This window comes from Saccopteryx bilineata, chromosome X (assembly GCF_036850765.1).
Source record: "Saccopteryx bilineata isolate mSacBil1 chromosome X, mSacBil1_pri_phased_curated, whole genome shotgun sequence".
NCBI lineage: Eukaryota > Metazoa > Chordata > Mammalia > Chiroptera > Emballonuridae > Saccopteryx > Saccopteryx bilineata.
The window spans coordinates 112,328,142-112,342,804 of NC_089502.1; the positions used below are offsets into that span (position 1 = coordinate 112,328,142).

Sequence of the window (14,663 nt, forward strand, 5' to 3'; positions counted from 1 at the left end):
TTTCAGGGTCTCATAAAGCTTCAGTCAGGTGACAGGTGGCTGCAGTCTCATCTGAGGCCTAAATGGGGAAGGATCTGCTTCCAAGCTCACTTGATTGTTGGCATCATTTTGTTGGTTGCCTTATCACTGTTAGAGCCTCAGTTTCTTACTGGTTGTCATCCAGAGACTGCTCTCAATTCCTTGCCATGTGTCCCTTTCCATAGGGCAAATTACAATATGGAAACCTGCTTCTTCAAAGCCAGCAAAGGACAAAGTCTCGCAGAAAGATATACATTACAATCTTATCTAATGCAATCATGTACATGTATTTACATACATTAAAACAACTTGGTTGTATTTTGTTAGAAGCAAGTTAAAGAACATACACACAGTCAAGTGGAGGAGATAACACAATGGCATGACTCTCAGGAAGTCAGGATCATGGCAGTCAACTTATAGCCTGTCTGCAATAGTAGTATAGTCTGATAACTACTAAGACATATACTTACCCCCTTATCTTGAATTTCTCTTGATTTCTGCATAAACATTATTATCCTTCTGCATAAACATTATTATGTTATCAAACACTAACCCTCCCCTCAAAAAATTCCTGTTGGGATATTTGGAATTGTATTAAATAAATTTTTAGAAAATTAGTATTTTATGATATTCAATCTCCCCAAATCACAGCACCCTTTATCTGTTCAGATCTCATTTAATGACCCTCAGTAAGATTTTAATTTTCTTCATATAAGTGCCTCGTCTTTCTTGTTAACTTTATTCTGAAGCATTTATGATTTCTGTTGCCACTCAGAGTGGACTGTTTTCTTTCCTCTCCTTTCTAAGGCTTATGCTAAAATAATAAACAGCAGATAATTTTTGTATTTTATATCTTGTATCCAACCTTAGCAAAGTCTTAGTTTTATTTTTCTTAAACTAGAATCCATTGGGTTTTTCAGTATACAACATCTGTAGAAATATAATATTATCACTTGTTTTTCCAACATTGTTATATTTATCTTACTACATTTACTAATTAAATCAAAATCATAAATAATGGTAAGCAAGTATCCCTGTCCAGTTCCCTACTGATTCAAGCGACTTTAGTATTTTACTATTTGCTTGCGCATATATTTACTGCTGGCTTTAAATTTTTTCGAATGGAAATTATCTTTGTTAATTAAAATAATAATGGTAGATACTCACCCTCAAGGAAATGAAGCATGATTTCCTACTCCATAAGTGTAAGCTAGGCATAATGACTTTCTTTCAAAGAGTACAGTATGGAAAGAGGGAAAAAGAATAATGTTACAGTGAAAAACTCCACAAACTATTTCAGTCAGGTGATCAATATCAATATTAACAGAGATAAGTCAGTTGATAGTATGTACCTTTCACATGATGTGATGAAAATGGTACTTAATCTCTGTGGTCTTCCTCCCCAAAACACATAACCCCAGTCTAATCATGAGAAAACATAAAAAAAACCCAAATGAGGGACATTGTACCAAGTACATGATCTGTAATCTTCAAAATTGTCATAGTCACCAAAAATAAGGAAAGTCTGAGAAATCATCAGAGCCAAAAGAAGTCTAAGGAGACAGGATTACTAAATGTAATGTGGTAGTCTGAATGGAATATTAGGTATAAATTCAAAAAATCTAAATGAAGTAGTGGACTTTGGTTAATATTAATAATGTATCAATCTTGGTTCTTTGACTATAACAAATGTACCATATAAATGTAAGATGTTAAAAAGAGAACTGGTTGTATGGTATATGGAAACTCTATGCGCTATTTCAACAACTTTTCTGTAAATTAAAAAATGTTCTAAAATCAAAATATTAATTTAAAAAGAATAAGGGAAGTCATTAACTTCTTATTAGATTTTAAATGACAGGTTTATATTTATTTATCCTAGATAGTATCACCCTTCCCCAATAAAAGGGCAAAACAGCAACCTACACTTATTATATCTTTGGTTCCCATTCAAACCCTTCTGGAATCCCATCTCTGGTTCAAAACTATAAAATCCAAAAAGCAAATCATCCTTAACTTCCGGGATGGAAGTGTTCTGATCAATTTATATGTTTAACAAATATTGACATAGTACCACCTATGTGAAAGAAATGAAAAAAAAAAGCAACACTCTATACCATAAGGAATAAAGTTGCCAAAACATGCATATCAAAGTTTACAAAGCACTTGAATGAAACACTTAACTGTCAACACTTGACAGAAGTGTGTAAGCACAGATATTCTCCATTCTGAAAAGGAAACTTAAAGCTTAGAGAAGTTATGAATGTGACTTGCGTAAAGTCACCTGGCAAATGCCAAAGCCAAGACTTCACATAGGACTAATTTCAAGTCCCCTGCAATTGAATGCAATAGTTAAATATTGAGTGAGTGACATAGTTTAGAACAGTGGTAGTCAACCTGGTCCCTACCGCCCACTAGTGGGTGTTCCAGCTTTCATGGTGGGTGGTAGCAGAGCAACCAAAGTATAAATAAAAATATAGATTTAACTATAGTAACTTGTTTTATAAAGATTTATTCTGCCAAACTTAGTGAAAATCTGACATAAAGTACTTGGTAAGTAATTATTATTATATGCTTTAACTTGCTGTAACTCTGCTTTATAAATTTTATAAAGTAAAGTTACTTCCCTACTTTATAAATCACTATTACTGTGGAACCAGTGGGCAGTTAGAAAATTTTGCTACTAACAGAGATACAAAAGTGGATGATAGGTATAAAAAGGTTGACTACCCCCGGTTTAGAATATGAAACTGCAACTGGGAGAAAAAAATCTTCAAAAGCTTCATTGAAACAGAAATTGAACACAAGACAAGAATGTAAAGGGATATTTAGGTACAGTTACACCCAGCCTCATTATAAAACTTTGGGTTCCTTTGTAACCCAAAGGGCGTGTGGGAAGTCCTGATACAATCCATGGAAATCATAAATTCTCATTAGTGTTTAAGAAATGATTAGAACAATGAACTGATTAAGGAATTCTATACATCAACATGATGATGTTTGAAGAATGGTAACTGAGGTGCACAAGCCACCACATTTCACTGAGAAGTAAGAGCTGGTAATCTGAGGCAAGAATAAATGTCTTTACACTCCTAGGGGGAAGGGGAGAGAAGATTGATTATTCAATATGCATGATAAATAGTAACTACTAGCACCCACTTTTTAATCTATTTGATCAATGGCAACTCACTTAAATCTAATTATCAATGACAACTCCACTTGCTTCAGGGAACATACTTCTGGAAGCCAATTACAATTAGTGTCTCATAAAATTCAAGGTCAACCAATCAGCAGCAGACACACTGCAGTGAACATGTTTCTCAAAGTCAGTCAACAACATTCTCACCCAAACAGCCATGGTTCTAAGTCCAAGGTCAACCTCTATGCATCTGTAACCAAAGCAACCCCCAAACACCACCACACTTCCCAAAGAAATCTACAATTGGCTTTACTCATAAACTGTGATTGACTAGCAAATCTCTTACTTTGGTAAGTAATGTGTTCAGCTTTGTATCCTAGATATTGGACAACAGTCTCATCTATTGACAGAGGGCAAACTAAGATGCATAACTTCTTAGTGCAGAGACAAACAGAAATAGATTCCCACTAATAAATGAAAACTACTCTAGACTCCAAGAATTCAACTAAAGACACTTGCTGGAGACAAGTTTGGTGAGTGAGAAAAATATTAGATTAGCTACATCTTGTTTGTGAAAACTTCTCAAACTAGTTACCATAGATCAATGCATAGGAAATCATTTATAAGGGAGCAATTTATAAAAAACTATACCATGGATCATAGAGTCATCTTCCAGGAATTAAAATCACCTTGAGAAAAATAAAATAAAATTATATACCCAGGCCCCTCTCCATATAAATTTAAATGGAAACTTCACAAGATAAGACTAAACATGTTTTTAAAAAGCCCCTTAGTGGTTCTGAAGAGCACTCTTCTAGAACAATTAGCAAGGCCTCCTAAGTGTAACAAGGATATTTTGGTTTACTAGGAGACACTGGAGACCTAGCCCAGACTTTTGTGCAAAGTAGACAAAACTAAAAGACCAATGCCAGATACTCACTAGCTATCTCAAGATCCATGAGATTCCAGATGAACCAGGCCTGCTATTTTATACTGTGTTCTTTCCTAATCAATGCTTTTTAATCCTACTTGCAAAGCCAAATCACCTGGGAGATTCTTTTAAATATACAGCTGCTCGTACCCTAATCCAGACAAAATGAGTCAGAATCACTTAGGGATGGTCTAAGCATATATTTTAGGATTCCTGATGGGCAAGCAGGGTTGAGAATCACTGATCGCGATTGTTCAACTAGTATGTGTGCTGACCCATCCTATCTTCTAATATAAGGCACCTACAATTATTCCTAAAACTGACGATGTAAAAGCCCACCATATATTACAGAAAGCTCTAAAGAAAATTTTCCACAGGAGAATTATAACCCTTAATTCTTTCATCAAACTATTTAACATGCTTAAATGTTCAACTGATCAAATAAACAAAAGGGAACATAAAACAAAGAAAAACCCTCTCCTATCTTTTGACTCTACATTAATTTTTGGATGAATATTGGGGTTGTATCTAAAAGAGGACAAAATTGGCCAACAATTGGAAACATCTTATTATAGCAAGTGGAATAACAGTACCTCCCTCCTAAAAAATTTAAGGGCAATGATCTATTGTCATAAGGATATAATCCAAATTGGGAGCTGCCGTAATGGGACCAAAGGAAGAAAAGACACAAGGATAGAGATATTTTAATTTTTAATATTTTATTTTTATCACAGTTTACATTCAATATTATTTTGTATTCAGGTGTACAGCATAGTGGTTAGACAATCATATACTTTATAAAATGTTCCCCCTGATATTTCCAGTACCCACCTGGCACTATAAATCGTTATTACAGTATTATTGACTATATTCCCTATGCTTTACTTTACATTCCTGAGATTATTTTGTGACTACCAATTTGTGAAGGATTTAAGAAATACAAACTTTCCTGGCCTGTGGTGGCGCAGTGGATAAAGCATCAACCAGGAATGCTGAGGTCTCCAGTTCAAAACCCCAGGCTTGCCCAGTCAAGGTATATACAAGAAGCAACTACTACAAGTTGATGGTTCTTGCTCCTTTCCCCAATTTTCTCTTTCTTTTTATCTCTTCCCTCTCTCTCCAACAACAACAAAAGTACAAATTAGTAGTCTTAAGAATATATTTTTAAAGTGTGTTTCAAACTGGTTTAGCAGTGTATCAGTCAGCTATGTCAAGGGGTTAACATGTTTAATCAAAGAAATAGTCACAGGTGACTTTCAATTCTCATCACTTTATTAGGTGCTTACTTAAAACAGTATATAATGCTGAACAATCATGGATCATAAATAATGTAGCTCAAGATAAGGTAAAATTAAGAACTCTAGCTATAATTAAAAATGAAGCCATTATTTCATTCTATTTGTACAGAAACCGAGCTAGTTTCTAAGCAACTATTAAGTAGAAAAGGCTTAAAGTTCCCTAAATATTATTAAAAGTAGTGCATATATACTAACTGCATATTTCATGTCAGAAGTAAAGTTGATTAAATAAGAAAAGACTGTTTAGATGATAATATACAAGTCCTATAATAGACATGTATCATTATCATTGTAGTAACCAAGGATGCATTTGGGAGGACACTAGAATCTATGTAAACACAATAAATTAAAAATCAATAAAAATAATTTAGAAATTATGGAGGAAAATAGCAGAGCAATAACCTATTTATATCAAGCACCCCAATCCCCATCATACTTTGAACTCTGCTGCTTCTACATTAAATTAATACAGCAAGATCTGAATCAGGTCAGAAGACACATGGGCCTTCAGTTGGCGGTTAGAAATTAGAAGAGCAGAAAAAAGCAGCAGTAACCTGCAGAGCTTAATCCCCATTTGTCAAACCCCAGTCCCTGATGACCAGATGCCCTTAAAGAGGACATGCCTTAGTAAGCCTCTCAGCCGAGAACACTCCCCTTGACTTCAAAACATTTTTTAAATTGAAAAGTAGGTAACAATATCTACTAGAATAGGCCAACTATTGTCATTTTAGATGCTCTATTAAATCACTCACAATCAACTACATATTTAATTAGGACCATACAATGTAGAGATACAGATATAAAGGACTTCCAGTTAAAGATGATGGACTGAATGCATCTATTTACTTTGGCTAGCTCCCAAAACTCCACTGAAATGACACTAAAGAGATTTTTGAACCCACAATAACAAAGAGAATGGAAGAGAAGGCAACCACAATGACATTTTGGAAGCTGAAGAAAAGCCAAATCTTATGGCAGCTGTGAGAAAAGCCAAGAAGAAAATATTTACACACAAGCACCCCCCAAAGACAGTGCATGCATGTCTAGAAATAGGAATGAAAGGGGGCTAAAATAAGGAGGATCTGGTAATGTCTTTTGAAAAGCAATTAGAGTCCCTCCAATTTCCTGTCTCTGGCCTATGCCACATTCCAGTATAGGTTCAGAGATTTCTTTTCTAAGGCGGGTGAAACAGAGGGTCTCTGACCTGGAGAACAAAAGTGCAGTGGACATAGATTCTCTGCTTGAAATAGCAGATTAAACAAAAATTTATATACCTCATGTGGAGACACCCATATCCCTAAACTTCTTTATGCAGAAAAAAGATTGGAAGATCTGTAGGAAATCTGGCCCAAGGGAAAAGATATAATGATATTGACCTTGGTTCCAAAACCTAACTGCCTAGCCAAATCACCAAACTTACAATCAACAAATTCCCACTTCATGCTAGGAGCCTGCAATCAGATTTTTAGTGTTCCACTCTTAAACATGTATAGAACAGACAGCAAAATGTTACCAGAAAATTGAAGTAAGTCTGTAGTACGCCAAAAAACAGAAACGTTTGAAAGAAACTATGCAGAAAAAAAAAAAAAAAAGCAAACAAAAAAAACTCAATATTGTCAGAGGAATTTAAAAAGAGATTACACTTGTGAAACAAGAGCAAGGTAAAGGAACATTCAGACCTTACAAAAGAGCTCATAGAAATCAATATATTAAGCAAATGAAAAGTGCAGTTGTGAAAATTAGAGGATCTATGTAAGAGTTCCAACATCAAAAAAAGAAAGAACAGAGAAATATATAAATATATTTCATCCAAGAAAATTTCCCAGACTGAAGGAACTGAGTTTCCAGACTGAAAGACTGTACAGAAAAGAGATGAAAATAAATGAACAACAAGGCATTTCATTGTGAAATTTCAGAACACTAAGAACAAAAGTTTCCAAAAGCTTTCAGAGAAGAAAATCAGATTTTTAGAAGAATCATAAATAACATTTGATTTTTCAACAGGAGCATGAAGATTGAAGGTTTGAGCAGGAGACAGCTACATTCTGAGGGTAAACAATTTATAAACTAGAATTCTATACTTAGCCAAATTATCAAATGAAATGCAAGAACAAAGTAAGATTTTCACAACAGGAAGGACTCAAATATTTAACCTCCCATGCAGTCTTTTCAAGAAAGTTGCTAGAAGATTTGCTCTACCAAAATGAAGGAATTTAGAAACAGAAATTGAGGACCCAACATAAAAGGAGAAGATTCCCTGAGGATGATAGTAAAGAAAGATTATAATGACCTCAGCTGTTTCAATGTCCCAGAGAACACTGGTCCAGATGGAAAGTGATAAAGTACTAGAATAAATATCTCCAACAGGAAATGACAGGATACATGATGTGTTTGAATATACTGAGTGAAGGTACACTGTTTTGGGACAGAACATGGAGATAAACAGGAAATGAACATGGAAAACTAACAAGTAAAGGATATAAAGCAATTTCAACTACAGAGAAAATAAGCTGTGCAAGTACGTATTACATGACTCAGCTATGAACAGGCTTACCTATTCGCATTAATGTAATCTCTGACTACTGCTATGCTAAAATGATAAACGATAATGATAAAATTATGATATATTGGGGTCTGCCATAATACAGCATAGATGTTAGTGTAGAAAAGCTAAATCTTCATGTTCCATATTGGGAAGACAATATATAATACCAAACACTGGAAAGTTGAGAAGTAGTAGAATAAATACATTAGTTAGAAATGAAGGTAAAATGCTAAAAGCAGCAGCTAGTAAAAATTGGTAAACATTCTATTGAAATAGCTGACATATAAAAAACAGTCAATGAATGTTTGTTGAGGTGCACTGACATGCAAAATAATAAGTATAAACTTTAGTTGTGTGCCCAAATTTAAATACTTTGTAAAATGTTACAAACTGCTTTTTTGCTTTTTAAGATTTTTTCCCCCTCTACTTAACCCAACTACCTAAACTTTATCATTTTCTTTAGCATGAGTGAGAGAAACAGACAGAGACAGAGAGAGAAAGAAACAAAGAAACCTCAACTCATAGTTGCAGCATTTTATTTGTGCTGAGTCAGTGACCCCTTGCTCAAGGCAGCTACCTTGGGCTCAAACCAGCAGCTTTAGGCTTCAAAGCTGCGACCTTTGGGGCTCAAGCCAGCGAATATGGGATCATGTCGAGGATCCCATGCTCAAACCAGCAACCCTGTGCTCAAGTCCATGATCCTGTGCTCAAGTCAGCGACCTTGAGGTTTCAAACGTGGGACCTCAGCATCTCATATTGACACTATCCACTGCGCCACCACCGGTAAGGCTAAATTTTCTTGGTGACAAGAAAAGAGAAAAAAAGACTATTATTTTAAAAAATATTCACCAAAAACGATTAATGATGTTTCCCAAATGAAAAAAACCCATCACTTATATTTCACCATGAAGGACTTTCATAACACTATTGATAGCAAAAGAAGAAATCAAATCCAACATACACTGAAATGAAGTAAAGAATATTTATTTTCACAATATTTAGCAATGTAGACACAGTGGATTTAAATCTTAGCTTAGATTTAAACAAATTTAAACAGATGAATGTTTAAAATATATTAAAAACTTACAAATCAAAACAGACTTTACCTTTCAAGCAGCATATTTACAAAGTTTTCCCGCTTGTTGTTGAAGAAGAAATTGTATGTCATGAAGGAGAGATGTTTTGTTTTGTATTAGGACAACATATTTTTTTATTGAAGCTTGATAAATTAAATAGCAATTAAAATTTTAGATAACTAAAATATATGGCAATTAGCTGATCTTAAAAATATAATAATTGAACTATCATGCCATTATGAAGTTCTCTATTCTACCTTTCCATACATTAATGTCAGGAACACATATGAATCACCACAGAAAGACTAGAAATATTTTGTAAAAGCCTCCTAATTCAGGTGAGTAGAAATAAATAAATGAACCCAAGAGTAGTCAGTACAATTTCATTCATTCATTCAGTAAACACTTCCTAAGTAAACCTCCTATGTGCAAGGCACTGTTTGCTAGTCTCTAAAAGCACAGCATAACTTACTCCTAAGTGTTTTTTCCTGCTTTCCCATAAACCTGAAATAAAACATAAATCAAGGAAAATGAAGGATCTGTTTACATAGAATTCAGGTGATGTTATTTAACTCTAAGACCAATCATTCTATCCAAACACTATTATATAAAGAAGTACCTACCTTTTGTCTTCAAATAAACAATTAATGGTTCACCACAGAGAATGTTTCTCTTCTTAATTGTAACTGTGTTGAGCATGTTCTGGTATGGAGCTCCATACACTGGTAAATATGGATTTTGTGTAATATTCTATTTTTCTTCATAGGAATTACTTCATGTAAAGTCCAATGTGCAGACGTTGCAGGCATTGCTGATATTTTGAGCCAGATAATTATTTATTGTGAGGGGCTGTCCTGTGCCTTGGAGAATATTCAGCAGCACCTGTAGCCTCTACCTATCAGATGCCAATAATACCCCACCCCCAGCTGTGACCAAAAATGTCTCCAGAACACTTCAAAGACAGGTAGTCATTATAGACAGAAGACAATGCCAGGTAAAACAAAGACCTCTCTTTGATAATTGCAAACTTCTCTTTAGTATATTCTCAGAAACATCAACCTCATAATGCCACTGATCTACTACAATTTAAAGCTCAAATGTTTCCTAGTCCTAAACCTAATTGTGGTAAGGGAAGGGAAGTAATCCTATGAAAAATATTCACAAAGAACTAAAAGGAATTAATCCTGCCTAATTGTCCTTCCATCTTCCACTTAAAAGGATAAGTACCAGGGTCAATTTGTTGTTGTTGTTGCTGTTGTTAATTACTTAACATTACCTCAGAAATGTTGACAAATATTTGAGTATCTACCATGTGTCAGACATATCTTTAGGTATTAAAGATAAATTTATAAACTAAATTTACTGAATTAATAAATTACTCTTATAAACAGCATTTTATTCATGATCTTGATTTGGCAAAGGATTCCTAGATATGACACAAAAAAGCACAAACAGAAAAAGAAAAATAGGTAAATTGGACTTTATCAAAATTAAGGAAAAAAGCTTTTGTACTTCAAAGGAAACCATCAAGAAAGAGAAGAGCTAATTCACAGAATAGGAGAAAATATTTTCAAATAGTCAAAGAATAGGAATAGACATATTATAAGGAAGAAAGTCAAATAACCAATAAGCACATTAAAAGATATTTGACATCATTACTCAACAGGAAAATTCAAATAAAAACCATAATGAGGTACCTACTAGGATGGTTATAATAAAAAAAATTGAATGAAAACAAATATTGGCAAGGATGTGGAGAAATCAGAACTCTCATACACCGATTGAGGGAATGTAAAATGGTGCAGTCAATTTGGAAAACAGTGTGGCAGTTCTTCACATAATTAAACATTGAGTTAGCATATGATCCAGCAATTCCCAGCAAAGATATCTGAAAATGTATATTTGTACAAAAATTTGTATGTGAATGTTTATAGCACCATTATTCATAATAGCCAAAAGACAGAAACCATCCAAATGTCCCTCAATAAACAAATGAATGAACGAAATGTGATACAGTCATGCAATGGAGTATTATTTGGTTATAAAAAAAGGAATGAACATTGATGAATCTTGAAAACATTATGCTAAATGAAAGAAGCCACCCACAAAAGACCACATATTATATAATTTCATTTATATGAAATGTGCTTAGGGCAAGGAGGGTCATGTGTTAATTGGGAGAGTTGGGGGGTGATAGTTAAAGGGTATGGGGTTTTTTTTCTGGTAATGAAACTGTTCTAATAAAATTGATTGGAGTGATGGCTGCACATATATGTGAATATACTATAAACCACTGAATTGTACAATTGGAAAAGTGTGAATTATATATCCCCATAAAGCTGTTAAAATAGCATTTAATGTAGAATGAAAAACAGCATTTGGACCACGGCTTATTAATGAAAATGTCTTATTTTAAGTGCCCTCATATTTGACAAGATCTCATTCTTTTGGCTACGAAGTAGGAAATGATTGCTAATGCTATTTAAATTATTGAAAATGCTCCAGGTAAACATTTCATTTAAGACTATAAAAATATTGAAAGTAGGATAAATTAAAATGCAGGCATCAAGGAACTTCAGAGGACAGAAAATGCCATGCTTAAGACATTAGAGGCATTAAGTAATTAGATTGAGGGGGAGGAGGAGGGGAGGGGAAGGTAAGCAAGAAGAGTGAAAGAGCTCATATGAAAAGCCTCCGTCTGAAGCCTCCTTCCTTTCCCAGCTTACAGTGATGCTGACAGAACAACACTCTTTTGTATATACTGTAAACCTTATTTTTCAGGAAGCTAAAAATAATCACCCTCACCCATATGATTTACTCCAGTAACAAATAAGAAGTCAAGTAAATATTAAGGGCCAAACAGAAAGAGATTTAAGGAAAGAAACAAAAGGTTAAACCAGTTCCCAGGAATGGCTTATTAGGAAGTTTCAACAAAAAGCATATGACTATTGTTTTTTCCAGAAAGGGCATAAAATGACCTGTGTGTAGCTCACAATTCCACTGAAAAATTTCAACCTGTGTCGTTTTCAGTCCAAAGAAAGTGCGTCTCCGTATTTGCCTTGTGCTATACAGCAGTAAATCTATTCTATCTCATTGCAGAGCTCTTGGTGTGCCTGGTCCCCAGGGTCCACAGTTTACCTGACCCGAAGAGTCACCAATGCCAGTGACAAGCAAATATCCGCGGGCCGGGGGAGCATTAGGGATTTTTTTAAAACTTATTAAATTTCAGTTCCTTTCTTGGTCATTACAAACAGCCACGTTCACCATCAAGCCGAGTCTGGTACCTCATAGAGCACTGTGCCCAGTTTAAAACCAAAATTAGGGCTATTTGAGGGTGGGGGTGGTAAGGAGAAAACCATAGGCAGGACTGGCTTTTTCTACAGAGCCTCAGGTTTCAAAATGACTGCCTTTGAAAGCCGAAATGGCCCCGATTATTGGGGAAGGGGTGGGGGTGTGGGGGGGATGACAGACATTCATTCTCCAGCAGGGTGTCTGTGGCTTAGTGTGGGAATGAGGAACTTGCAGAGAGGGGGCCCTCTCCATAGAAAAAGAAATAACGGAGAATGTTCTTTAGGTACCACCCACCCCTCCAAGTGAATCACTGCAATGTCAGCCCAGCACTGATTCCACGATTTGCCAAACAGGATGAGGTAAGGCACAGCCTTGAGCCTTGAGCTTTGAGCCCCCTCCGTCTCCTCCCCCGCCCCAGCGCTCAGCACCGCGCAGCTCTCCGCGAGGTGCGCAGCGCAGCCCCCCGAGACCTCAGCTGAGGGGCTGACGTCACCGTTCTGCATTGAGCTTCAAGGACCGGTAGCAGGGGAGCAGAGAGTTAGGGGCGCTATTGCTGTCACCAAGTGGCGGGGGTCCTCCCCCAGGGCTCTGCGGATTGAACTCACGTAATGACAGAAAGACCAGATGAAAAGTGTAAGGGTGAAGGGGAGTGGGAAAAGGGTCATAAGACCCATCTCCTGGATCGCTGAGAAAGCTCAAAGATGCCGCTGGTTTATGTAAGAACCTTTCCAGTCCGTGCGTTTTCGCGCGGCAGCTGCGGCGGCGCCCGCTCCACACCCCACCATCAGTGCGCTTGGGGGGGCTCTGGTCACCCTTGCCCTGCCAGGCTGGCACAGAGCTTCTGGCGCCTCGCTCTCGTAGCCCCGCGGTGTCGGACATAACCTGGAATCTGGGATCAAACCCTGCGCTCTCGCACCCGCTCCCAGCTGGCCACAGGTTAGCTCCACCAGCCCCGCGAGCAGGCTGCTAAGGGAGGTTGCGGAGGGGTGTTCAGAGAGGAAAACAGACGAATAAACCTGCAACTTTCCCCAGAAGCTGACCCTATCCAAAGAGCTTAAAATATAAATCAATACATTAAAAATTTTTTTGGAAAGGTCGACAACCTGCAGTCACCGCTACCACGCAGCCCCTTGCAGCCTGCCCCCGGAGGGGTCCCGGGTCCCAGCAGCCCCGACACACCCCACCGTCCTGCAGCCCCAGCCCAGCACTCCGCAGAGACAACAGCCCGAGCCCGAGCCCAGACAACTGCAGTTGTCTCCTTAAGGAGGGGTTCGAGATTTGATTTGGGGTCTGGGTTTTTTCCTCCCCCTTCCTTTCTCGGAGCATCACTACACGGACTGATTCACCGCTGCCTGGCTGTAGGGTCGGCATGGCCACTCACCCAGAAGACGAAGGAGTAGATGATGAGGAGGGTTTTGAGACAGGTTATCACAGGTTTGGTCTCCATTCTCCTCGATGCCATACTACAGAGCTCCGGCGGCTGCGGCGGCGGCAGGCGGCGGGCGGGCGCGAGGGAGGGGGGAGGAGGCGGGGCGGGGCGGGGCAGGGCGGGGGCGCGTGCCACCAGAGGCCCAGTGCGCGCGCAGGCGAGGCCGTGCGTGAGCTTGAGCGCGCATCCCGCCCGGCACCCACCAAAGGAGCAGGGGCCTGGCTGCGACTGCGCATGCTGAGAAGGCTGCTTGCTGGGCAAGGCAGCGCAAGCTCAGACCCCCAGCTGAGGATCCGCACGGGGCAGCTGGGAGGGATGGGACAGACTGGAGGCCTGGTCGGAGGTCAGGGCTACGTCTTCCAGGCCGCTGTAGCACGTAAGTTACTACTTTGTACGTAGTAGGACTTTAAATTTGCTGGGCTCTCTGCACCTGGCTACACGAGGTTTATTGGTATCCCAGAAAAGCAATCCTGTTTCCGCATTTGGATGCCCCACCAGGCCTTCTCAGATGGAAGGCTTCTCAGGAGTCATGTCCTTGGAACAAGCAGGCCTTGTCTGTGCCAGGAACAGACTGTGACAGGTGGCTGGAGATACAGCAGGAGGGATAGTCAGGACTTCGGGAGCTCAGAGAGACACCCCAATTCCTCTCCACCAGTTTTTATTTTCTCACATTTTGAAATGTTGACACTGAATGACAAGAAGGTTCATTATGATGGTACAATCCTTCCTGCACATAAAATGTTTAGCAGATAACAGAAAAAAGTTTTAAAGTGCCCGAGGATCATTTTCCCCACCCTAACAAGCACAAATCAGGAGAGCTGTATAAAGATAAATAATAATAATAATAATAATAATAATAATGTTCAAAACAATTAAGAAGCTCCTCAAAAAGCTAAACATAGTTACCATATGACCCAGCAATTCCACGCGTAGATA

The 14,663-nt window shown here is 37.9% G+C and overlaps 1 protein-coding gene across 1 annotated transcript in view; it reads right to left on the reverse strand.

Annotated features, from left to right (window-relative positions):
- TSPAN7 (tetraspanin 7) overlaps positions 1–13,817 on the reverse strand; it is a 143,859-nt gene extending 130,042 nt beyond the window's left edge. Inside the window, exon 1 of the mRNA XM_066250004.1 lies at positions 13,680–13,817. Coding sequence (XP_066106101.1) covers positions 13,680–13,760 — 81 coding nt within the window. The 5' untranslated portion in view covers positions 13,761–13,817. The remainder of the gene's footprint in view (positions 1–13,679) is intronic.
- Between the last annotated feature and the right edge of the window lie 846 nt (positions 13,818–14,663).